Genomic DNA, 27740 nt, shown 5'->3' with positions numbered 1-27740 from the left:
TAACAATAGGTATACACACAGGTTTGTACAATACAGAAGTATAAACCAGTATAAAAAAACAAACAAACGTCACATTGCAATGCACCCGTAATGTGCTTTTGTTTGTGTGTCGTTGGCGGCAGGGATTATTTTTGACCTAGAGTAAGCCAGGTAGACAGACTGCATTCCAGCTGCAACGTAACTGCCAACTGCCGGGGCCCTACATTACAATTGCAGTCAGAGTGCAGTGTGTGTCGTGTTGCAATGGAATGCAGTCCGTCCGTACAGGCTCTAAACGGGGCTTCACGCAGGTGGCCACCAACTATACGTTGATCTAAGAGGGCTAATATAGGTTACACACGCTGTCTCTATTCAGCACAACGGGTGGCTATGCCCTCGGGACTGTCTAAGCGGGCTTCGCACTGGTGGGCTATAGCCACGGGGACTGTCTAACCGGGCTTCGCTCGGGTAGCTATGCCACAGATACTATCTAAGCGGTTTTCACACCTGTGGCTATAGCCACAGGGACTCTAACGGTTTTCACACCTGTGGCTATAGCCACAGGGACTGTCTAAGCGGTCTCACACGGTGGCTAGCCTACAGAGACTATCTAAGCGGTCTTCACACTGGTGGCTAGCCTACAGAGACTGTCTAGCGGTCTTCACACTGGTGGCTATAGCCACGAGACTGTCTAACCGGGCTTCACACGGGTAGCTATGCCTACAGAGACTGTCTCAGCGGTCTTCACACGGTTGGCTATACACACGGGGACTGTCTAAGCGGCATCCACACGATTGGCTGCATCCACGAGTTATCTAGATGGTTTTAAACACGGATGATCAGCACGCGACTGTCTAAGCGGCCTTCACCGGTGGTTATAACCACAAAATGTTTATTTTTAACAAAAACTAATAGTCACTATTTTGATTTGATTATTGTTACTGCAGATGCCCCGTCCAATCATCCTGCTGCTCCTCCTGCCAGCGACGCTGGTGCAGAGCTCGCAGGGCCACGCGCGCACCTTCACGCGCTGCCAACTGTCCCGGGAACTACTCCGGTACAACTTCCCCCGCAGCCTGATAGCGCACTGTGAGTGACCTTAGGACTATTAAGAGCAAATCACTTCACTTAACATAATTTCATTTGCCATACCAGTGGCCAAACGCGGCGATGCAATGGCGCGTTTAAAAAACGCGGTGTGCAATGGCCCTAAGACTAAAGTTGTGATCTACGAACAGTAATTGTGGAGCAGCACAGTAATCGGCAGCAAAAGCAAGTTGACTGAAGCAATGGTGTGTGTGAAGTTCACGATTCATACTGGGCCCGCATGGGAACTACACTTCAAACCCTCTCATTCAAACAGAGGCCTGAGCCCAGCCAGGACGTGTGCTTACATAAAAACACATCTGATTTTAGAGCTGACGAAAAATGTGAAATAGATTACATTTGTCAGGTGGGTGTAGGTGGGAGTAAAAATTGTCGCAGTGCAACTTTTTCTACAATTGACGCATGTACTTAGTTAATGTTTCGTATCACAAAATTTGCTTGCCAGTAAAAAGTTTTAAATTCTCGCGTCAAACTAGTAATATGTTCGCGAATTCCCCGTTTCCCAGATTAGCCTAGATTACATTGTTCAGCCCGCGATTAATTACTGGCTGAAGTTAGAAAACAATGGCGGCTGATTATAATGTTAGCACGCGTCGCTATGGGAGGTGACTCTTGATTAGCGTACGCTAATGCCCCTCACGACTGGCGACGTTAACATGTTCCGGGACGTGTCCGTATTGAATACGATGAAACTCCGTAACGTCTTTTCTGAAAGTCCGTAACGTCTTTTCGGAAACTCCGCAATGTCTTTTCGTAAATTCCGCAACGTGTTTTCAGAAACTCCGCAACGTCTTTTCAGAAACTTAACTTAAAGTCTTCAACCTGTGTGTATTGCTAGCGATGACATATGGATCCGAGACGTGGTCCTCACTGATGATAAGGTGCCTCACTATATGCCTTATGAAAAGACTCAGAGTTGCTCTTCTTTGTTCATTCCAACTTGAAGTACCATTTCTAAAACATGGCTTTGATTGTTCCTCTCTACTGCTCAAATATTGACTAGCAGAAATCCCTTTAGGGATAAGTCCGCCTTTGTACTTTGTACAATTTTTTAATGTAACCATCTGAATTTCTTTTTCGCACAATTAAGAATTTTACTAATACTACTAACGTAGGACAGCCGAAACTCTTTTATAAACATTTTACTGCCCATAGGGTCAATTTTTGAAACTACAAGCGTGAAAATTTCAACCGGTTTCAAATTCCCCACACATTGTATAGTTTTGCTGAACTAAAAAAAAGACAGTAAGGGGCTGTTTCACCACCCATTGATTACGATGGCCCTACGTATAAGGGTTTAAGTGTAAAATCCTTACTTTACAGGACGGGCTTTCAAAGTCAAAAACTGTCGTAACTCAGAGATGGTGTATCCGAGACTTCTAAAATTTGGCACACATTTTTTCATTAAAAGTTATGGTGCATACGCCCATATACGTGAATTTCCGGGAAATAAACTTGTGTTCAAAAAAGACTAATAGTCTATGTGGTACTTTGGCTCATATACGCGTTCAACTTTAAATAAATTGATAAAAAATACGTTACCCAAGATACTTGGAGAAATTAAAAAAAGTAAATACAATCACATTACGATGTAGTATCGGGGTAGCGGCGTTCCGCTTGACGTACAAGGACCTAAATGGCAGTTATGCCACAGATTAAAAAAAAACCGCCCCGGGATTTACCGCGTAAAAGTATCAAACGTACATTTGGCCCTTTTACGTTAAAATTGCATCTAGTTCGGCCATTTTACGTCAATGAAAACTCGAAAAATAATTCAATAATAGTGATTTTTTTAATCCACTATCTAAATATACATAGTTTATAGATACCTATAACGCACAAAACTCAAAATTGAAAAAAAACACTTTGGCCCTTATACCCATCGTTAATTTCAACGACGGATAAATGTGGTAACGTCTCCGGCTATTCGAACAAAATAGAAAGAGACGGCATCACATTTATCCGTCAGTTAAAATTAATCAATTGGTGGTGAAACAGCCCCTAAGTGAACTATATAAACAGTTACTTAAGGTCGCCGTTCATTAATAAGGACCACCGCAAAGTAACGCCTGATTGAATAAATTGATACACTAAGTATCACCATATCCGTCAAACTGTCACGCCATGGAAAGTCAATTAGTTTGCACTGTGCGCGGCGTGTAAATTGGCTTGTGCATTGCAGCGCGATGCACATTTCCCAGCAAAGCCTCAGAGACACTGTCTGAGGCTTCCTATTAATGCAAGATATATGAGAAACGCTTAATGCATGTTTGATGGATCTCAATTACACTGTGTTTTGTTTATAAATAACTAGCCTTTAGCCGCGGTTTCGCCCGCGTAAACCATTAGATTTGGCACTGCAATTAAAATATACACAATTATCTACATAACATACCCACGGGTTCATCCGTAATATTCCGACGACGTCTATGTAATTTTTTTACATACAAAACGTAAAAGATTATACCTCAAAATCTGATTCAGTAACCCAGAAAACATAAAAAAAAACAAAAATATCAAACTACACCAAAACTTTCCGGATTTTACAATATTGGAAAATCTTAACCGCTAAGTTTAAACATGCACGGATATTTATCATACAAAGAAAATGAAGACCATGATGTAATTTTTTTTAATTTCTAAGAGAATTTCGTAAAATTCCGAAATTCTGATTCAACTAGTAATAGGTACCCGGAAAGTTTTGGTGTAAGGAATTTTTAAGACGAAATATTGAAAAAATCCTATTTTTTTTTCATAACTATTTTTTTGCTTATAAGCCAGAAACTTGTAGCCTTTCTATAAAATTAGATAAGTACTTTTAAACCTTTTTTTTAATGTTCCGTCATTGAAACCTCAGATTCCGATTCAGCACCCCACAAAAAACATAAGCAATCGAAAAGATGAAAACTACCCCAAAACTCGCCCACTAAGGAGTCTTTTAACCACGTACTGGCTGATGGATCTAATTCTAATTGGTTCACGTGAGGAAAGCCGCGGGTAAATGTTAGTGAATAATGAAATTCCATTCAACCGCTTTGTCTCTATTTCCCTACAAATTAGGTTACTGACTATGTATTGAGATACTTCCCCGAGTTACCTCCGCTGTGCTAGTTGGATGGTAGTAGCTAACCTGTGTTGACATAGCTCGGGCGGAGCAAGTTTACTGCGGGTGTATTATATAACTTGGTTGAGCCTGAACACTGAGTCAATACAAAGCACCTAAACTATTTACATATAATTTTGTACAATTATATGAAGTATGTATTTAAATTAGGAATGACGAACACATGAATGATACTCAGATATTTTGGGTTAAAAAAATATGAAAAGAATATTTTTAGAACAATCTCTGATTGTACTTGAACAGTCATTCAAATTAAATATCAGATAATTTTAAAATTAAATGTTATAATATACAGGGAGTCTCTGACTCGGGGGCTTTAAATCTAGGGTTCGATTTTACTCACATAACTGAGCTACTTTTGTTCTGCTACTTTTTTAAATATGAGCATTGTTAATTTATTTATTTTTTCATACAAATTAAATGTAATTTTCAATGTATGAGATGCAATACTAAATTGACGGCATATTGATAAATGTTTATCTTAGAGATGTCAAATAAAGGTCAAAAAAATTTCAAGGCCCCGTACCAAGAGACAGCGATAACACCGCCATGTCCGATGTACACGGATTTAACGATTAAACTTTGATGATCAATAAAATAACCTAAAAAGCTGTTGAAAATGTTACAAAACAAAAGAAGCTTAGTTTTGTGAGTGATCAGAGACACCTTGTAAACATCTGGATTTGAAACAAAAAAAAAATTACCTAGTCGACATTTTTGTAGGTTTGTCAGTAAATCTTGACAAATTTAAAAGTTTTAAAGCTGTGTCAGTCTTGCGTTGAAATTTTAGTTTTTCATGGTTTTTGCGTATTTGAAACTTCGCGTAACTTAGGTAGCGGATTAGCGAAGAATTGTTTAATTGTTTATAGACCATTAATATAACCCTCCGCAACAGAACGCCTGATTAAATTAAGCATCCTCTATCATTCAAACACAATACAAACTTTTAACAACACATCCTCTTCCCTTCACTACTTACTTAACCAGAATATTGTTGCCTTGCTTTAAACTTAATGTAGTTCAGCGCGTTACACCAGTTAAGTACTAAGCCTTTGTTCGTAGCACTAGTTCGCAAGGTGTCAGAGTGCCGAGCTCCACCTCAGAGGTTACTGTAACGTTAACTGACTAACTTATGTAGATTTGGCTGAAATTTGAAACGTTAAATGATTTTTAGACATGGTTCCTCCTTTTACAATGTCTTTTGAACCAATCATCTCTTCATCTCGTATTTAAAAACATTCGTAGACAAATGGAAACAATGACAATGAGAAAATTATCTCGAAATGGTCCCAAGTCAGCATGATGTCGGCCTTGCAGTCGACGCTGGTCTTCCATCTTATGTGTACCATACTAACACTAGCTCATAGGACATTGTTACTCACCCAATGTGGATTTTTATCTGAATTAAATAAATTGAATTGAATTGAATTGGAACCATTTTACTTGCGTAATCCAACTTAGGAGAAACAGTCATGATATGAACTAATACCTTACTAAATTTATCACTAAGCACAATACACCAACCTAGACTAACTTCAAAGAAAAACAACAATAACGCAGAACAGTGTCTGCGTAAACTTTTTATTTGTCCATTGCCTTTGTCCCTTGAAATGTATACAAAATATGGCGTGGCGTGGGACTGGGGCCAGACTAATCCTTTTGAGAACGAAACTCCTCTCAGAATGAAAAGGCTTAGGTTATAGTTCTCACCCGGGCCTAATGCGGAGTGGGAACTTCACACACAGGCTATTGAAGCGCTTTGCAAGTGTGTACAGGTTACCTCGCAATTTTTTCCTTCATGGTAAAGCCCGTGGTAATTTTTTAATTGTAATTAGGATCGTAAATTCCAATAAACTAATGATGAGTGTGGACTTGAACCCACAATTATCTATATTAGAGCAAAGCACTAGGCTAACACTGGAGCCACGGATTAGAATTAATAGCAATATTCATTTATGGTTAGGCTTATGGCGTTATTTTTTATGTGTACAAAAACTAAGTGACTATCCATTTCTCAACTTTTTTGGATTGTTCTTAGGGGTATCTTTTTAAACTATATATGTTATACATATATCTAATTTTTTTTTACTAGAATGTGCTTTCCACAAAAGACTAAGGGGCTGTTTCACCACCCATTGATTAATTTTAACTGATGGATAAATGTCATCACATTTATCTTTAAAATAAATTTAATCAATGGTCGGTAAACAGGGGGTAAGCCATCAAACTGTTAAATTAACGACCCACTGTAAACTTATTAATGCGCTTGACTGTACAGCCTACCTCAATTGTGACAACTTCGCTTTGTATCGCCAGGCTCGGCGGAAACTCACAATCAATAATGATAATAGCGCCAAATGTCCTCTTTTGATTTAAGACGACCGCATTAATTTGAATAATTCGGGATTAGAGCACGGCCGCGCCTTGTACTGTATCAATTAACTCGACTCTCAGTTAACAATTTTAAACTTAAATGAAAGGGATCCCGAAATGTTTTGTCATCTGAATGATGTCCCCTTTTTATGCAAATAGGGAGAATAAGATCCCGGGGTGAAGTTTCGCGTGACTGCCTATTGAGGTCGCTGGCGATTCATTCGGTTTGCAGCCTTAATGTTATTATTTGAATTAAGTATTCGGAAGTCAGGGAATTTAATTTGACTAAACAAGTGGATGGCTTTTGTTTTCATTTTTCATGGTGCTCGTTGGACGCGTGGTATTTTGATAGGGCAAGAAGAGCTCCCACCACGGAATAGAAGAACGATATGAGAAGGGCCTTTCATGCCTAATTTAAAACAGAACTTGTAGGTATCGCCGTTACACAATACACACACAGGTATTGGCACCGTAATAATAACAAACAAGTAAAATAGACAAGATAAAATAAAGAAAAGCCGTGGCGGCCTAGCGATGTAACTTATGACCTTTCAAGCAGAGAATCTTTAATTAAAACCTGGCCATATTTAAAAAAAACTAACTAAGTTACGTATTTTTGTGCAGGGGTTTGTGTGATCGAGCACGCAAGCGGCCGCACCACCGAAAAGGTCACAAACCACAACAACGCGTACACTAGCTATGGACTCTTTCAAGTAAGTGGTTCTGCTAAAGCACAGGAAAAATCGTGCAAGTCGCATTACATTCCGGCGCTCAATTGATCGCTTCAAACTCGTACGCTTTACGGGCTCGCAATGTAATGCATGGCGTCCGCGGACGGGAGACGAGCTGTCGGTAGGCCTCCAACAAGATGGAGCAACGACCTAGTTAAGATGGCGGGATCGCGGTGAATGCGGAAAGCACAAGACCGGTCTGAGTGGAGAGCCTTGGGGGAGGCCTATATCCAGCAGTGGACGTCTGTGGACATGTTGAAGATGATGAATGTAATTCAACTTGCACGATTTTTCTTGCAGCCCTAAACTGGGCTTAAGCAACACTCTTCCTTGTACCGAAACCAAGAACCAAGTATACGGATGCAGATGCCTCTCTAATGAACTTAATCAGCATCGCTTCTACCGAAACTAGTCTACTCAGAATAGATAGATAGATAAAATCTTATCGAAAATACAAACTGAGACATGGACGCACAGAAAAACCAGAAAAAGAGACCAGCACTGAGAATGGAACCCAGGTCCTCAGCATTCCGTGCTGCATGTCTCAGTTTATATTTTCGATATGGTTTCATGGGATACCCGTAAAAGTAACAAATTTGGAGTTGAAATAAAAAATACAAAAAGACTCCAAAAAACCAATCATAGATAAAAATCTTATTTTTTTTCGCAACACATGCACACACACACATACAAACAAGTACCACACAGTACAAGTACTGTATCATTGGTATTTGGCACCCATAGCCAAACGTCGTGAAAAGTAAGGTGCTGACTCAGCATAAAGCACCGCAGCGCTGATATTCTGCCAGAACCAACTGACCTTTGGAACACGGATATGGAGACAAAACAGAGTGGATGACGTAAATACATAAATTGTGGAAAAATAATAAAGATAAAAGGAAATGATACGCGCACTACATGAACGATATAAAGAGTGGAGACAGGCATCACAAGCAATTAAAATAAATAAGTAAGGAAGTTAAATTGTAAGCAGCATGAATGTGGTTATTAATCCGTGAATTCATTGATGCCTTCATTCAAAAACAAGTTTCTGGTGAAATATTGCGGGTGTAGGTGTTGTTATGCCGTGACATTTTAACCTGGTAACTGGGGCAGTGATTTAGCATTCCACACGCATTGATTGCCCCGTGTGGGACCCAATCAGTGAGCTCCCTAATCCGTTGTTACTATGCTAATGTGTTGCCGTTTTTTGAGTGTTTAGTTCGCGGGAGTTCAATCTTATTAATGCCTTCTGACACGAAATAATCCAGGTTTTTTTTTTATAAAAGTGAAACAGTAGCCGACTGATGTGTAAAATTTGAATGGAACCAATTGAAAGGTATATCCTATCGAATATTTATCGAAATTGGCATTCGAAATTACCATTTAAAAAACCTGTAGTCGATTTAAGTAGACTTTTTTGATGTCTGTTATAAAGTATTCAGCGAAGTTTTTTTAGACACAGGAATCATTTCTCAAAGCACGTCATTGGTAAATTGGACTTATTCTCGTGTCTGCAATCGTCATCGCCGATACGAATACACTCTGCTGCCCATTAATGATTTATGGCCAAACGTGGAATGATATAAGATAGTATTAAACCATCATCCCAGCCTATATACGTCCCACTGCAGGTCACAGGCCTCCTCTCAGAATGAGAGGGCTTGGGCAGTAGTTCCCACGCGGGCCCAGTGCGGATCGGGAACTTCACACACACCATTGAATTGCTTCGCAGGTTTGTGCATGTTTCCTCACGATGTTTTCCTTCACCGTAAAGCTCATGGTAAATCCCAAATGCAATGAATTTCCGCACATGAATTTCGAAAAACTCAGAGGTGCGAGCCGGGGTTTGAACCCACGATTTTCTGCTTGAGAGGCCATAGGTCAAACCACTCGGCCACCACGGCTTCACGTCAGTATTAAATATTTATTTCGAAATTGTATACGAATTAGGTATTTTGTTTTTATTAGCAGTACGTTTGCTCAAAAAAATCTAATATTCTTTAAACTTATTACGCTATTAGCACACCTGGCACTTGTTCTCTACATGTTGCATTTCTCAACAGATTTTCGTGAAATTTTGTCCGAAGGTTCGATAATTTCACTTTTTTTTGATTATTTAGTGTTTGGATTTTTTTCAATATGGCGGAGCCCTCGCAATTGAAAGCATAAAATAAAAACTCAAGTTAAGCAACGTCGGATGATGTCAGTAGTTGGATGGGTGACCGGCTCCGCATTTCACCTTTTTGTTTCTTTTTTTTTAAACATCAACAAACATAATTTTTACCTATGATCAAGGGGGTTTAATTCCCAAAATCAACGAAATCTACAGCTCAAAGCCACTAGTTTAAAAGAACTCTAAAATTACGCACAAAATTAATGACGTATCCATATTAATACCATGCCTATATACTCGTACGTCGGCTCCGAGTCCCGTGGGAATTCATTATTTCTTCAGGAACACGTTAACACGATATCCTTGTTCCATAGGTTCGGATTATTAAGATAATAAAGGGGAACCTTGGCCCGTTTCATTCGAATGCGGCTATAAATCATTAATGGGCCACGTGTGGATTAGCGAGTAATTTCTTTTGTAAATAGATAATAGAAATAAGTAACCCAAATCAATTAACATTTATTAAGAAGGTTAACTTTTCAATATAAATGCACAGTGTTATTAACAGCCGTATTCAGATCGCGTACTTGTTTGCAAACTTTTCACGGTCAAAATTAATGAACTTGTAAAAATCAGCATCGCTTCTTCTGAATTTTTGTGATGGGTACCTACTTTTACCGCTTTTGTTTTAATTGTAGCTTTGTTAATATTATGTGAGATTCATAGTAATTTAATTTTATGTTTAATTTATCTGGAAATTGGACTAAAAATATCTAATTGTGTGATGCCTGTCAAAATAAATTAGTGTAAATCATCTGGACCTACATTTGTACCAGAATGAGAGAGCTTGGGCGTTTGCAGAAGGGTCAAGCTGAAGCGCTTGCCCCTGGCGATACATCTAAATGGGCGTCAAAGGGCACCCAAATTCAGTTTTGCCCTGGTTCGAAAATTTCATCCCGACGCTGCGTGTGATCGCAACGTAAAGTTTTCTCAGTTAAGGAGCGGCCACACCGCTACTCAAAATACGGAGGCGGTACGGAATCAGAGTGACGTGCCGTAAGCGTCACTATTTTATCGCATGTCTCAAAATACGAATTTGCGTGTAGAGCATACGCTAAAGCTCTGACGTTTACAGCATGTTACTGCGATTCCGCACCGTGTCCTTATTTTGAGCAGCGGTGAGCCGTTCTTTTATACGTCATTTTGCTACGTTTTGAAATGAGTATTTGTCTATTACCGTCGCCCTTTGTTGGATAATCTCGAAGATAGCAGTTTTCAAAAGCATTTCCAGACGATATCATTCATACCTGGAACAAAAAGTAAGACGTTTTATTAATGAATACTAGATTTTTATCTGTAATCAATCATGATATTTTTATTTTCTTACTATTGTTAATCTGAACATGCTCACCAGCATTCATATCATTCATCTTTACATACTTACTCATAATAATGTTTCAAAAAAAAAACAATCTCTTTTTGCTAACTGCAGATACTTCTTTTTTTTTTCATTTTACTTGTCATCAAAATGACATATTTTAATTTCCTATGCAAAAAAGATGGGTGTTATATTTATGTTAGTTTGTCACCAACGTCTGTCTGTCTGTTTGTAGTATCGTAGCTCTCAAACGGATGGACCGATTTCAATGCGATTTTTTCACGTGAAAGCTAGTTTTCTTGCGGTGATTTTTTGCTATATTGAATAAAAATCTGTTTAGCCGTTTTTGAGATATTAAACTATGAAATGACAATGTCGGTGGTTTCACACTTCATGCTTTTTAAGTTGATTATATGTTAGGTAGGTACATCCTTACCAATTTTCAAGTCAATCCATACACAAGAAGTGGGTGAATTTCAACAAACAAGATTTGTAGACATGTTACTAACTACATACGAACAACGCCAGTTACAAGTAGAAAGATATTTGCTTTACAATGTGGTTGTAAACAATATAGTAAATACGCGTACCATCCATTCGTATTTTCCTAAAACACTGATAGCAAATAGCAAGTATATTGTTCCATATATTAGCGTGATTTAGCACTCTAATCACGGCGTCAGTCGGCCGGCGTGACGCCATCGCTCATCGCAGAGCCACGGCGGTGCTACGCCAAGTTCGGTTATTTAAGTTCTGGTAAAAAAATCATTGGGCACGTATCTGAATATCGAAAATTAATATATTTATCTAATGTCTAAAAGTCGACGGCCAAAATATCGAAAGTAGGTTAGGTTAGGTTAGATTCGATATTTCAATTTTCGATATTCAGATACGTGCCCAAATCATTCGCTAACTTGGTCGTTGCCTCCCACCATCTCTTGCTACGGAACATGGTACCATCAGCTAAATAAGTGATCTATCAATTTTCAAATAAGTTCCTATCAAATGATATGTCGCTAAAGTCGAACTTTCAAGTTGACAGATACGTCTATTGGCATTATTGTTTTGTGACATACAAACGATTATCAACTTTAGGGTGGTAGACCACATATTTGGCTGATGGTACCTCTTAAAATATTAAGTACCAAACTTGTATTTTTTATACATTTATATTTAGAGTTTGCGTGTGCTCAGCTTTAGTTTTACTTTTATTATGTGCTTTGAGTTTAAAATAATTATAACTTATCTTCAAATCTTATAAGTAAAATTTCATCTATTTCCAGCAATCTCGTTATGATATAGATTTATTTATTACAATTAGCAATTGAACTAACTGACTTAAAATATGACTGCTACAGATCTGTAAATAAAATAAAAAATAAATATTTTTTTTATTGAAATTGTTTTTTTTAAGATTTAATCTGTAGCATCGGTTACGTTTGCACCATTTTTAAGGGGTTCCGGAGCCAAAATGGCAAAAACAAAACCCTTATAGTTTCGCCATGTCTGTCTGTCTGTCCGTCCGTCTGCGGCTTTGCTCAGTGACTATCAATGCTAGAAAGCTGTATTTTTGCACGAATATATATGTAAACTATGCCGACAAAATGGACGTAAAGTGAGGGTGTTTTTTTTTTCTCATCCAACCCTATAGTGTGGGGTATCGTTGGATAGGTCTTTTAAAATCATCAGGGGTTTGCTATAGTAATTTTTCGATTCAGTGATTTGTTTGCGAAATATTTAACTTTAAAGTGCAAATTTTCACTAAAATCGAGCGTCCACAGTGAAATCTAAACCGGTGGGTGGAAAAATTTGTAAAAATTCAGGATTGTAGTAGGTATTATGAAACTTTCAAAGAAAACTATAACGGTTAAGTTTGCTTGAGAATTATTAGTAGTTTAAGAGCAAAATAGTAGCCTAAGGTATAAAATATACCTAAACTATGGAAGATTCCGTATAAAAAACGAAATCCTTGGAAAAATATTACTTAATTTTTTCGTAATGGCTACGGAACCCTATTTTGGGTGTGTCTTATACACTCTTGGCCGGTTTTTTAATAAATACCACGTGTAGGTACTATAAATAAGTCTTGTGTTTCTTATGCTTCTGAAACACCTACTTGCTACTATGTGTCCTGCTACTGCACTGTAATAATAGCAAAAACCTTTTAGGTTAACTAGATAACTTATACATTCTGGTATAACTTATACGATATTGGTATAGATTTTGTTTTAAAATACTTTTATAATCTCAAACGTCTGTTATACATTCAGTAAAATATAATTAATACTAAATACCATGATCCATTTTCAATTAACAATATTGAAATTATATTATTAATACAATATTTGATGATAATTATGTCTACTCGTGACCACGGGCACTGCAAATTAAGGCCCGTAAGTCGAAGTAATTATTACTCGTTTGTTAGCGTGATAAGTCCTGTTTGTGGTATAGTTAAAGGGATAAGGGATAAGTTCGCCTTTGTACATCTTATTATCCTGTGTTCTGTTATTTCATGTGTTTTATGTACAATAAATAGTTTTACAATACAATACAATAGTTATGAATGAGAATCACGAAAATTTAAAGCATTACAATATTGAAATGTTATTGCCGAACTTGGCTCTATTTCTAATCTTTAACTATTAGTCATATTACTCATTCGTGTAATATGTGTTCTTAATTCCCGGTTCAGTTTGCATGTGCAGGGAATGAACGGCCATTTGTGATGTTAATGAGAACTCTGCTCTGTAATTACAGCTTGCAATAATCCGGATGGGCCACATAAATAAATACGAGTAAGTCCCACTTCTGTTCATTATTTACTTCTATTGGTACAACGAAATCTATTAATTTTTAAAAAGATATTTAGAGTGTTTCGGATGTGCCAGACGGGATTCAAACCCCCATCTCTTGACTATACGAGCTAATTAAGTGTCTTAACAACTGGACCATCGGGATCCCAGTAAACTCTCCTAAAATATTAGATCGCTTGCGTTGATTTACAAAAACAACGAAATTAATAGTTTTTATTTAAATATTATAAATATCATGGGACACTTGATACCAATTGGCAAAGCTTGTACAAGATTGGTTTTTTGGAATCTTTTTGTATTTTCTATTTCAATTCCAAATTGTTTGTTACTTTTACGGTCATCCCGTAAAACCTATATCGAAAATACAAACTGAAATATAGATGCACAGTAAAACCAGAAAAATAAGACCAGCGGTGGGAATCGAAACCAGGTCCTCGGCATTCCGTGCCGTGTGCTATACCGCTACACCACCGCTGGACAACAGCGTGAGATAAGCTTTTTTTATTGTCAGTAAGGAACTTGGAACGTACGGGAACTATGGCCCAAGCCCTCTTGTTCTGAGAGGAGGCCTGTGCCCAGCAGTGGGACGTACATAGGCTGGGATGATGATAAAGGAACTTAAGGAAGTCAAACAACTAAAAGACTTCCCAAACCGTTGTTGAGCAACACCTCGATAGATTACCTCCTTCCGTTGCAATGGAACGCCTAAGGTTGTTTACCTTTGCACAATCGTCAATTGGTGTTGTGCACAAATTGGTCGGGGGTCCGATCCCAATTGCCACTACGGATGGGGCGTATTACTGCAGATTTACCCGCGTTAATTTAGATGGAAATGGGTCAGGGCACTGACCCAATGGTTTCGTCGCCTTAGCTCTGGTAAATGGTGTTCTGTGCATGAATGGGAGTGAGGAAATACGGTGATAGGACGAGCTTGATAAATAGGAGATTTGCAGTGCTAGTTTTGGTGAGATTGTATTTTCGGCTGTAAAATGAATGAGGTTTCTAACGTGTAAATCGATGATTTATTAGATACGCGTCATTATTCAATTTACATACAGATACGGCTTTAGTCAGTGTCAAAATATTTTTGAAAATACAAACTGAAACATAGATGCACAGAAAAAACAGAAAAATAAGACCATCACTGGGAATCGAACCCAGGTCCTCGGTAATCCGTACCGAGCGTCGCTGCTTAAGTGACTAAGTAAGAAACACAAGCTGAGATATTAGGTGCATAGGGAAATTCGTGTCGGTACCGTTGACCATCAGTGGTGTAGCGGTATAGCACGCGGTACGGATTACCGAGGACCGGGGTTCGATTCCCAGTGATGGTCTTATTTTTCTGTTTTTTCTGTGCATCTATGTTTCAGTTTGTATTTTCAATTTCGGGTTTACGGGATGACCGTAAAAGTAAAAATTTGGAATTGAAATAAAAAATACAAAAGATTCCAAAAAAACACAATCTTAAAATATTTTGATCAAAAAATCTTCCATCGGCTCGAAAAAACATCTGTTGAGTTGAATCTGACAAGAAACTCAACAAGGTATATTTTTAAATAAAAAAGTGGGTTAGTAAAAGCAAAAACAAATTACAAATAGGGTTTCCGTTGGTTCCACACAAGGCTAAGCCTGTCACGTGAAAACCTGATTCGGAATTTATTTCATTAAGTCACTAAGTTTTAAAAAAAAGGGTGAAATAAAAAGTAGACAACTAAACGAATAAAACTGATTTACAATATTACTATTTACATTATAATATCCAATCCTGCGGATATCATAAAGTGAACATGAAATTAAAAACATACAATGGTTTTCTTTGGTACAAATCAGAAAGCACCAACAGGAACTCGGGTTTCAGTATCTCTTTGATACCGTACCGATATGGCCGGCGTATAGAAGTGAACAAGCGCTATTGGATCTGAAACAGACCGCCATCCAACGCACTAGGTATCTAAATGCTAACCAGGAATATAAAAAACCTGACGCGAAGGCATCACTTCTAGGTTTTATATTTAAACATTATTTACACTTACTTGTACTATACGATACCTACCTACTACTATGTTACTATACGATACTAATATTTCGCAAACAAATCACTGGATCGAAAAATCGTCTTAGCAAACCCCTAATGGTTTTAAAAGACCTATCCAACGATACCCCACACTATAGGGTTGGATGAGAAAAAAAACCACCCCCACTTAATTACGTCCATGGGAGGTACCCTGAAAAAAATATTGTACCATTTTGTCGGCATATTTTACATATACATCCGTGCAAAATTACAGCTTTCTTTTTTATTACGTTAATTACGTAATAAATAACTTAAGACAGAAGGACCCTTAACTAGGGACTGAACAAATTAACCGACTTGGTATTACATGAATCTCACAACTTTTTACGGTAGGAGAACTGAGTACACTGAGTTGCGAGACTTGTTTTTTCTACAAGTTTTGTTTTTTATTGGCAACTCACTCTTTCTCCATACCAAGGCTTTACTAATATTATAAATGCGAAACTGAACTGTATATTTGGTCTTCACTGTATAAATGAACGCGACCCTCCTGTGACTTTTGCGAAGTAATTGTTTCAGTTAATTCATATGAGAACCGCCGCAAAATAACTTCTGATTTAATAAACTGTATTGTACTGTATTGTATTGTATCGCTAACCCGCGGGAGCTTTTAAATTTTCCAGGATAAAACTATCCCACGCGCTGCTCAGGGCGTGATACTATCTCCATACTAAATTTTATCTAAATCTGAACTGCAGTTAGATCGGAACAGCAGACAGAGTTAAATACTTTCACATTTATAATAGTAATAAAAAATGAAAATGTATTCATTTTGCTTGGCACTGTTTGTTTCGTTTTGTATTGTACATTTATATTTGTTTTTTAATAAGGTGATAATATTTGTTCTTGGCCCTCTGGGTTGTGGCAGAATATCAGTGTTTTGCTCCTATGAGCAATGTTGACCACTGAGCCATGACCCTTTTGCACTACTGCAGCGCACACAAACAATTGAAAATTGTTTACTTTTAAGTTAGGACTGTTCTTTTTTTTCTTATTTATGTAATTTTGATTGTGTGTGTTTGCAGTAACAAATAAACGTTTTATCTATCTATCTATCTAATAGGATCGATGCTTAGGATGGATGTTTCGTCCCGCAAATGTAACCAATCTCCTCTGTCAAATCCTCATCTCTAAATTCTCGTATTAATCCTCTGATGCTGAAACACGCGGCGTCATTATAGCGTGTCAACACCGCACTTAAACAGTGCAGTTCATCAGACGAAGAGATTAGCTATGGAGGAAAGTATTAGCTCCAAGACGTTATTTACTGAGCCACGGTTGATTTCAATCGGGGCTTCGATTTGCTCAAGCTTGGAGGGATGGGGTTGTATCGATGAAATACCTTTTTAACTACCGTCGCAAAAAATACGCCAATATGTGTCTGTCTATAGGTGAAGCCAGACGAGCGTAATGTTAAGTCGCGTATTTTCGGTCGCGTTATTTTGGCTTCATACAAAAGTCCTATTTGTGTACAACTCATTTTGGGTCGCCGTGTGGCATTTTGTATAAAACCGAATGCAGCAGAAATTACGCGACCGAAAGTACGCGACTCACAGCTCAAAAAATTACGCTCGTCGGCTTCATCCTAACTGTGACGTCGTAGCTCACAAACGCAGGGACCGATTTCGTTGCGTTTTTTAACGTGAAAGTATTGTAACGTGAATTAAGAAATATTAATAGTAATATTAATTCAAATTAGTTTTCTTGCGGTGGTTCTTAGTTATGTTTGACAATAGATTATAACCTCTTCTCTCGCCGTGCCTGTCCGATTTTAAAATAGGATAGACTTATCTCTTCCTGAAGGTGTCGTAATCGGCTAAGGCACCTGTTATGCGCATGGGTAGCAGAGCTCTCTATTGTTGTGTAGTGTTGTTATGTTTTCTTCTAAAGTCTCCTGACTTCTAAAGTACCTACTCAACCGATTATGCTGAAATTTGGTACAGAAATCATTAAAAAACATAAAAGGGCAAAATACTTAAGTTCCTGCGGGTGCGCGATACGAGTGAAGACAAAACCGCAGACCAAATCGCGGCAACAGTTATTTGGTATGGAGATACTTTGAGATTCAGAAAAGAACATAGATTTGTTTTTATCCTTCGAAAATTTTATAGTTCCCGATCCAAATGTATTGTATCTTCATGAAAACGAATTCTTAGCAAAGGCCCGGGCAACAGCTAGTTTATTTACGTTTTCATCGCGTAGTTTAACATTTTCCGGAATATTTAAAAAGTATTCCGTGTACCAATTTTCGCCAAAATCTGTTAAGCGGTTTTTGCATGATGAACTGAATATCTATTTCTAAACATTTAAACTTTGTAATGTATAATATTTTTAGGATTTAATGAAAATAATATTCCAATAAACATTATCAGATTATTTTATACATTGCGCTATTTTGCAGTTTACTTATCAAGATAACCATTTATTTTGATATCGATAATTTAATGAAATTAGAACATCACTAGCTTTTAAAGTACAGATAGGTCCAAATTGATCCTGCGACAGTCTCTGTTTAAGCGACAATGCAAATAACGGCTTAGTCTATATCGACATTGCAAATATCGATATCTTGCATCGCTGCACTGGGCTTTGCAGAACAGACGCGTAGGAATATGTACAAAGTTTTCGTTTAAGAGACACTTCAAATCTAGGACTTTTATGTTCTGTTTATTGATGATATGCTACTAAGTATTACGGACTTATAATAAACTTATCGTTTGAAATTTAACGGGTCGATTAGCTATGAAGATGTATTTTCCAATATTGTTAATGCGTTATTGCACGAAGATACTGATTACGATTAAGAAATGCTTTTGTTTTTACTCTGACTGCCCGAAAGAAAATTATCAGTTTTGTTATGCTTCTATTCTCCGTTGAGATGCTGGACTCTATTCAGTGGTGCAATAATCTCTATACCATTAGGGTATTAACATAAACATCTTTTATGTGATAAAAAGTTAGTTTTTTCGTGCATGATCACTGTAGGGTTTAATATTTGCTAGTGGATCAGTCAAGGCGGTCGTACATTGTCTACAAATATGAAACGGTAAAACTACACTAACTTTTTTTGAGTCTCATCTTTTAATCGACGTAGCGTCGATAACTTCCCTTCCTTAGCCACTCGAGACCGACGGATGGGTCTGAAGCCGTGGCGGTTCTCGTTACGGTCCTCAGGTGACAATGCAAATCGCAGCGCCCACAAAGCATCCAATACCGACGCATTGGTGATCTATTTGAGATTAATTTCCAAGGTATGGGCTTTGGAAGTAATTCTTAGAATCAACATAATGAAGGAAGGAATGTACTGGCTAATATGAACGGCATGGTTGTGTGTTAATGCTAAAGTGCATGCGTTCATGCACATTATATGTGCGCTTTTTTATATGATAGGGCGTAAAGAAGCAAGCCTTGCCGGCACTTTGAAAATAGAGTAGTAGGCTTGTTTTTTTGAAGATCCCCAAGTTGTAAGGTCCGGAAATACTGGCGCTTGAAGCTAATTCCAAAGTTTCACTGTGCTTGGCAAAAAAAATCGTAAGAAACAAACTGTAGTAGACCGCCAGCTATTGAGTCAGTTACGAGTAGACATTTATGCGTTGTACAATCCGAGACTTCGATTTGGTCAGTTTTTTAGGACTTACAATGTTTGTTTTTTTGGACAAATCTGGCAATTAAAATAGCATTGTATTATTTTCTGTCTTTGCCCAACGTTGTTGCCAACGCTGTAACGTTGTATTAGATTACGGAAACGACGAGCTCACACCGTCGACAAGCGGGACGCGGATACAATGTCACTTAAATTTCACTGACGGTATAATGCGACAGAAATCTGTAGCGCTCGAGATCGGCGCCATTGATAAAATTACGGCGAATCTGAATATTGGACTTGGCGAACGCCGCCTTATTTTGTGTTGAAGCTTTTAAAATGATATCTAGTCGTATAATCTCAAAAAATTCTGACACGCGTAGTTATCTACTCGTATTTAGGGATCACACATATGGATTTAAATTGCTTGTAAAATCAGTTTTAAACTTTTATTATTACTTCCCGAATCTCTAAACTGTACTGTTTGAAGTGCTTTAAATATAACATCAAATAAGTGAACTAACGTATTTTCATTCATTCTAAATTGTATCCAATATTGCCTGTTATCCATGTTTATCCACAGTGTGCATGTCTAATGATCGACAAGCACAATTAACCACTCAATTTAAACAGAAATTATCGCAGATTTAGCTAAAATAATCCAGCTATACGCGGCCGTATCAATCGATATTCAGGTTTCAAAATCAGGTTTAATCCTCTAACTATTGGCGTTTGTGAAAATTGAGAATAATTTGCTTACTAGGGACTCTAAAAATAGTAGAAGATGGATGAGAATTGAGCTAAAAGTTTTCATATTCAATTTTTGTAATACTTTATCGTGTATATGAGTATAAAGTGCAACAGTGATAGTACAAAGTGGCAGTTATCTGAAAAGACCTATGTAGCCCCTCCCGCACGTGATCATCTCGGCTTATATACGTCCTACTACTAAACACAGGCCTCCTTTCAGAAAGAGAAGCTTGGATTGTAGTTGCCACGAGAGCCCAGTGCGGATTCAAAACTTCGAATACACGAAGTTTCTTCGCGATATTGTCTTTCACTGTTAGGCTCGTGGTAAATTTCTGGAAAATTCTAGAGGAGCAAGCACAATACTTGAGCTTATGAATCTTCTCTACTTTAGAGGCTATAGGTCAAACCACTAGTCTACTACTCGGGCAAGGCAATAATTCCAAAAGTCCCATTGCAAAATGTACGAAAATCGCAGCAGCATGTGACGCATTGATTTCATTACAAACCGAGGCACTGTCAGCAAAAAACGATAGTCGCTCATTAAACGCGGCGTAGTAATGGTGGCAGTATAAGAGGCGGCCCGCATGGATGTGGATTATACTGACATTTTTACAAACTTTTTTTTAATTATTATTAATTATTAGCCTTTTCTATCCCACTGCTGAGCAAAGACCTCCCCCCGATACTTCCACTGCTCTCTATCCATTACATACAAGGGCCAGTCTTTCAAGACGTAGTCCAGTTCATTCTGCCATCGCTCTAGCCTTTATTTTAACTTGCAGTGTTTTTTTGTATGTTTGTTAAGGTCTTGCAGCTCGAATTTAACCCACTTACACATATCAGATTGACGTGAAACTTTATGAAAATGAAAATCGTTCTTACTGTAATCAATCAATCAATAATGAACATCAAAATTACCGATCCACTCATGATGGAAATTTAAAATTACACTCAATCATTATACATAAATAAAATACCATGCCATCATTGTTATCTGTACCTACACCTGAAGAGGTAATGTTTGGTGAAACTATATTTGTACAACTAATCTGTACTTAACTGTAACCTGAATTCCATACACAATAAATGATTGTTATGATTATTTTTAACTTTGCAAAAGATAACACTACGAGTATAATACAGAAAATATCTATAAATTACATTTTGTTTAGCAGCAGATTTGTTTTCAAGTGTAATTAAATATCTCAACACAAAAACACAAAGGAATATCATAAAGGAATTTTATTCAGACAGTTTGAGTCCTACAAATGGCCTATGAATCTTTTGCTTATAGTACTATTAGTTATTCTGTGCTTATAGGTACTGAGAGCTCAATGTGTGATGCATATACTAACCTCTTTAATTTCAAAACTCTATGCCATTAGCTATGAATTTACGAACTTTGAAGCACAGATCCGATTACCTTAAAAAAAGTTAATAAAAAAAAACATTATTCTAAATTCCCTCACCAGCCCTCTGCACAACGTCCGTGAAAATGCAAATTTCAACAACACTGGGTTTTGTATTTTGTGTGCAAACAGGTTTTTAATTAATTCGCTCATATTTGAGGGACATTTAACAAAACGGCTTATTTTCATTCCGATGGCAATTTTAATTTAAACTTTGCATGACCATTCACTAGATCGAACATTAATGCTGCTTTAACTTGATCCTATTATAAATTCGAAAGTTCGTGAATGTGTCTGTGTCTGTTTATTACTCCTTCGCGCTAAAACGTCTTAATGGATTTGGATGAAATTTACCCTTCGGCCAGTAACCAGTTGCGATCGAAAACTATTTTTGCCTTGTACGAAACCAGTTGCGATCAAAAACTAATTTCTACTTATTCGTAACCAGTTACGATCGAACACTTTTCTTCTTTGTACGAAACCTCTCGACCGTTAAAAAAGTCAGCAAAGACTATATACACCTTATTATCCAGGTGACATAGGAACTTAAGTCAATATATGTGATTATTTACTTATTTTGTACAATAAAGAGTTTCGGAAACCTGGTTTCGAATGAAGAAAAATAATTCTGTTTTCTAAACTGGTTACCCATACAGAACATAGAATCTTCTTTTGAAACTCATTCACAAATTTCAATTTCCCAATTTTAATCGACACAGAAACATAGGTAGGTTTAGGTTATGTTAAGTTCACATCGACCCGAAGGGCTAAAATTACCCAAAAGTAGGAGCTCCGCGCAAGCGGAGCTCCGTCAACACTGTGTCTGTGTCGATTCTGATTGAGAAAAACACTACTGCGAAAATAAGCTTCAGTAAAAACCAGAAGTCGAACCCTGATCCTAGTTTCGTGCAAGAACAAAAAGTGTTCGTTCGTATGAGAACAAAATAATTTTCTTTAGCAACCTGTTTCGAAAAAGACCGAAAAAGTTTTCTTCCGCAACTGGTTACGAAACTCCGGTTACGTACGAGGCCGGAGGGGAAATTAATAATATATAGCTTGACGTCTGGAATAACTCATAGGCTACTTTTACCCCAATATTCCCACGGGATATCGGTATAATCTTGAAACTACACTTGCTTGGCTGGACTTATCATAAAGTTTTGCACGGCTATTTCTAATTGAACGTCAGTGACAGTTAGTTTTTGGCCGTCCGGCCGCGTTAGTAACCGGAGTTTCGTAAGCAGTTGCAAAACAAAACTTTTTCTGTCTTGTTTGAAACCGGTTGCGAATGAAAACTATTTTATTCTTATACGAAACCAGTTACGAACGAACACTTTCTTTTTGTACATTCTGAAACACAGTCTATTAAAGTTTGCATGTACCTAATGATTTCTCCCAACCCACTTCAGTGCACTTCGGACCCAATTAAAAGCGATTAAACTAAAACGCGATGGATTGACACAACAAAAACATTTAATTTAGTAGGGAGCTCAATCCAAAGTAATTGCAGTAATGTTGTTCCTTACGGTGCCCTGGGGCCCTATTCGCTATGCTAAATGAAGAGTTAGTGTTCTCGCTATATTGAGGACCCAGCCAAGAGTGATGTGTTGAGGGCCAAATAATGTGATTTTTTTATAAGAGAGTTCATACAAGTTAATTCGTTGCTTGATAAAACAGTCAATAATTACGCCAAAAAGCCCGAGAACACCTATAATTACTTTTTTTTTATTATTGCAATCCCACTAGGAGTAATATTATAAATGGTAAAGTTTGTAAGTCTGTTTGTTTTTGATGGTTTGTTTGTTTGTTACTTCATCACGTCTAAACTACCTGAACCGATTTAGATGAAATTCGGTATACAGATAGTTTGAGTCCTGGAGAAGGACATAGGTAGTTTTTATCCCAGAAAATTTTATTGTTCTCGCGGGAAATCGATAAACGAGTTTTGCGCGCACGGAGTCGCGGGTAACGGCTAGTCACTAAATAACTTTAATTAACCTCGTTGGTCTACGCGTTCTTCATAAAGTACAATTCAATTGTTCCTATCAAATGAATATGTCGCTAAAGTTGAACTTTCAAGTTGACAGACACGACTATTGGCATTATTGTTTTTTGACATGCAAAACCACATATTTGGCTATAAGAACTTTAAATTTTATTTTCATAATTTTCAAAGTCAGGACTTACGTACTTAAAATCTTGACAACGATTAAAATTTTATAAACTTTTGCAATAATATTGAAATAATATTTGGTAGATAAAGGCGTCGCTTTGAATTAGAACATAATACAATACAAATACTCTTTAATGTACACCAGAAATAGTAAGCGATACAGAAAACAGATACACAGAGAAAAAATACACGTTAGTTAACTTGTCCAAAATATTAGCGGCATTTATTTTGTTAGTTATGAATATCATAGGAGCAATTACTTAGCCCTGAGGACTCCCGCCCGTTTCTCTTTGTGAGAGGAAGTTTTAACTACTTGAGTATTGTCTTGTAACAGACAAGTAACTTTGTCACAAGAACTATGTTTTTATCCGTAAACTTTTTTTTAATCTGCTTTTAATAATGTAACAAAGGGCTAATAATTCTGATAATCTTTTCGCAGATCAACAACAAGGATTGGTGCAAGAAGGGTCGTAAAGGAGGCCACTGCAGTATGAAGTGCGAAGGTACTAATTTGTCCAATTAAGTACAGGTTGATTGTAATTTGCGACTGCGTTACTAACAAGGCCGATTAACGCTGGTTAGAGAAAGTGATTATGTATGTACACGAGTGCTCAAAAGAAAAGAGAGCGATTATACGTAGATAGAGTTTAAGGCAGCGTTTCCACCAGTAATGTGCGAGGATCTGTTGCGAGGAAGGTGTATGTCATGAACCAACAGAAACGCTTTATCTACCTATGCTCGCTTCAGGCATCTCCAGTGGAAACAGCTCGGTGGTGTGAGGATAGGTAAATAAAGCATATATGGAATCCCACAAAAGACCATGTTTTAGCCAAATTTACTGTTTTTATTAAGTCTCTTTTTAGGCTTGGCTGTTTACATTAACATCTATGTACTAGACTGCATGTTTCTTATATCAAAACGGCGCACAAAAGCAGTTCACAGCGCGGTGTTGTGAACTGTTCACTATAGTCTGTTGACGTCCGTGACAGCGGTTGTGTCAAAGTAATATCGATGATTTATGCGCCGCGCATTTTGTTCCAAACAGCCAGTCTAGTGCCGTAAGGTACATAGATGTCGATGGCTGTTTATGAGATTTCACAAATTTATAAGAAAATCATCTCAATCGACACATGCGTGGGTACTAAATTTAGGTCATACGCCTAAACATGAATATCAACATTTCTTGGAAATTTCCTTTCAAATTCTACTTTTTTGCCATTTACTTAAACATGTCCTAAATTTAGTACCAACGTTGGACGTTACGAAACCATTTCTAATTGTATAAAGAATTGTACACCAAATAGCTGTAAGTACAAAAAAATACTTAGCAGTATTAAAAAAACCCACCCATAATTATTTTGTTTTGAAAAAATGACTTCCCGCCAAGTTTCTTGCGGAGCATGTTTCTTGCCAATGATGTTATTTCCGAAAGCGCTGGTAGTATAAAAAAGTGACCTACTTACAGAACAAACGTTTTGATTTTTTATTTTGAACTTGTTCTAGATCTCCTGAACGAGGATTTGGCTGATGACGTGAGGTGCGCCAAGCGTATATACGACCGCGTCGGCTTCAAGGCGTGGCCCACGTCCTACGCTTACTGCAAGGAAAAGAGCCTGCCCGACCTCTCCCGCTGCTAATATCCCAGATCATTCTGCATGAGGACCTTGCGTCGTCAGTTTTGGGTTACGTTTAAAGTATTTATGATGATATTGTCAAATTTGGACGAGGCATTCGATTTTTGACCAATTTTCTTTTCGCTATTGTAAGCAAGGTTGGGTTAGTGAATAAAATTGTAGGTGGTAGCTGCGTTATTATTCAACTCAATCAATTATCCTATTTAATTGAGGTAGGAAAATTAGTGAAAGTTCTCTCGATACATTTGGGCTCCTTATTTTGCTAACTCTATTCCAGAACTACAATTATTAATAAACATTTTTTTTCCACAAAAATCTAACTGTAGTAAAATATTTTATTATATAGAGTAGTAAGTGTAGTTTTATGTTTTTTTTAACCTGTGCCTCGTCTTAAGAGACCATCGAAGTTGCCATTGACATGCTACTTGGCTAAGGTGTCTTTAAATTGTTCCGAAATAGTTCAGGTTAATGGGTTGGTTTGAATTTTGACCTTTGATGTGGTCTAAAATGAATCATACTTACCTACTGCCCAAACAACATATTAATAATTGTCGTTACAGAAACATTTATTTTTGTGAATGTAACCTTTTTTTACTTCCATGTATGTAAATCCTTTATTGTACCAAAATAAAGAAACAAACTCATTGACAAATGTTGAAACACATACCGTAAACTGCTTCAACTTTGCCCTCTGGCCCCAACATTGCCTGATTCGATTAAGAGTCGATAACTTAGCACCCTTTAGGTTTTAAAACTTTTGTCCCCCCGTAAAAATAATTTCCGTGTAGATAAAAGTTTAAAACCTATAAGAGTGCTAAGTTATCGACTCTAAATCAACTCAGGCAATGTTGGGGCCAGAGGGCAAAGTTAAAGCAGTTTACGGTATATCCAAAAGCCAAAAGTTTTATCATAGTTACCACTGCACAATTTACTCGGACAGTGTTAACTAAATGTAGAGACGTTTTAACCATTTTACTTCAGCTATGTCAACCTTGATAATCTCTAATTAAGTATGTTAACTTAGAATAAGCTCAAATTTAACATGTCACTGCCAATTTAAAAGTCTTTTAGTAATTAGAGAAATTTAAATAAGTGTCCTATTTTTAGGACTAATATTTTTTACTATAACTAAGTAAGATTGCATTATTCTAGCATAGGTATTACGTTAAGAATGAGTAAATTAATTTTTCACTAATAATCAACCACTTCATCAATAAAATGTAATAATTTTTAAGTAATATTCATTAAAGTTTTCAGTACACTGCACTCTTTTAATTAACTCCTGTTAAAAACGATTTCAATTTTCGTTCGGTCGTGATTGCTGTAATAATCCGACATGTTACTGACTTTCGTTAAATAAAGGTACCTTTATGAATTATTTTGGCCTAAATTCGTGAATGTTTTGACTTTTTAGAGTTCCATAGTCCTATAGCTTCGCCATATTGTGTGTCCGTCTGTCCATCCATCCGCGGACTTAGAGACTGTAATTCTTTGATAGTGCTAGAAAGTTGTAATTTTGCAGGTTAATTATGTTAACCACGCCAACAAAGTCGTAAAATGTTTTTTTTATCTCCTACGCGTAAAGTGGGAGGGGGGGTTTTTTCTAGTCCCTTATTGTGGAGTGTCGTTGGATAGGTTATTTAAAAACATATTAAAACAATTAAGCGATCCGGTTACAATATATACAGTTTTATTCATATCTTTGTTGCTGACTGTACTACCGACACTAGAACCATATACTAAGATTATCATAATGAAAATTAAGCATAAAATAGAACAATATCGCCCAACTAATCTAAACCATATTATTGCTAATTTTAAAATGAACTTTTAGCTCAACTCTCAAATCTAAATCCTAGATAAGATCGTTACAAAACTAAAATATTTAACACGTTTAACCCTATGCCTTTGGAATAAGGGTTGTTTCAGCGTGGTTAAACTGCAATTTCATTGTGGTAATGCCCGTGTAATTTGGAAATTCGTTTCGGTAGTCATGCGACAATGTTTCGGGATCATACGAGTATAATGAGATTATAAGGGTACTTTGGCTTTTGAATGGGTGAATTAGCCACGTATTTTTTTTATACACTTAATGAGAATGACGGTTATTAAATAGCAGCAGACTTCTCGATAGGGTGTGTTATAATTTACGGGTTTGTCCAAATTCAATATATTTTTAAGGGTCATACTTTAAAATTAAACGGAACCCCAAGCGTCTCTTTTAACCTCCTGACTCCTAACTTTTTATCAAATGTAGTACTTTTTTACATAAAAGGGGCAAACGAGCATGGGTCACCTGACGGGAAGCAATCACCGCCGCCCTTAAAATCCAGACAGCCAACAATACTAGGCAATATTAGATAAAATTCTTTATTCAAAAAAATTCGCTAACTGTACATGCAGTTTAGCGTAAAATGAAACTTGTGCCAATATAATTCATCCAATACGGCACTATATCCCATAGCACAATGGGAGGCGGTATAGATTAAACAA

At 37.1% G+C, this 27740-nt stretch overlaps 2 protein-coding genes across 2 annotated transcripts in view; one reads left to right on the top strand and one right to left on the bottom strand.

The window, feature by feature from the left end:
* LOC141440543 (uncharacterized) overlaps positions 1 to 27740 on the bottom strand; it is a 124470-nt gene that overhangs the window by 65637 nt on the left and 31093 nt on the right. The window lies entirely within an intron of this gene.
* Positions 927 to 26508, top strand: LOC141440542 (lysozyme). The gene is made up of 4 exons (XM_074105084.1): positions 927 to 1068; positions 7208 to 7296; positions 24053 to 24116; positions 25117 to 26508. The coding sequence occupies exons 1-4, from the start codon at positions 927 to 929 to the stop codon at positions 25248 to 25250; spliced, it is 429 nt and encodes a 142-aa protein (XP_073961185.1). The 3' UTR covers positions 25251 to 26508.

Source organism: Choristoneura fumiferana, chromosome 22, assembly GCF_025370935.1.
Source record: "Choristoneura fumiferana chromosome 22, NRCan_CFum_1, whole genome shotgun sequence".
Classification (NCBI taxonomy): domain Eukaryota; kingdom Metazoa; phylum Arthropoda; class Insecta; order Lepidoptera; family Tortricidae; genus Choristoneura; species Choristoneura fumiferana.
The sequence above is the reverse complement of the archived record's forward strand: the minus strand, read 5'-3'. Positions and strand labels throughout refer to the sequence as shown.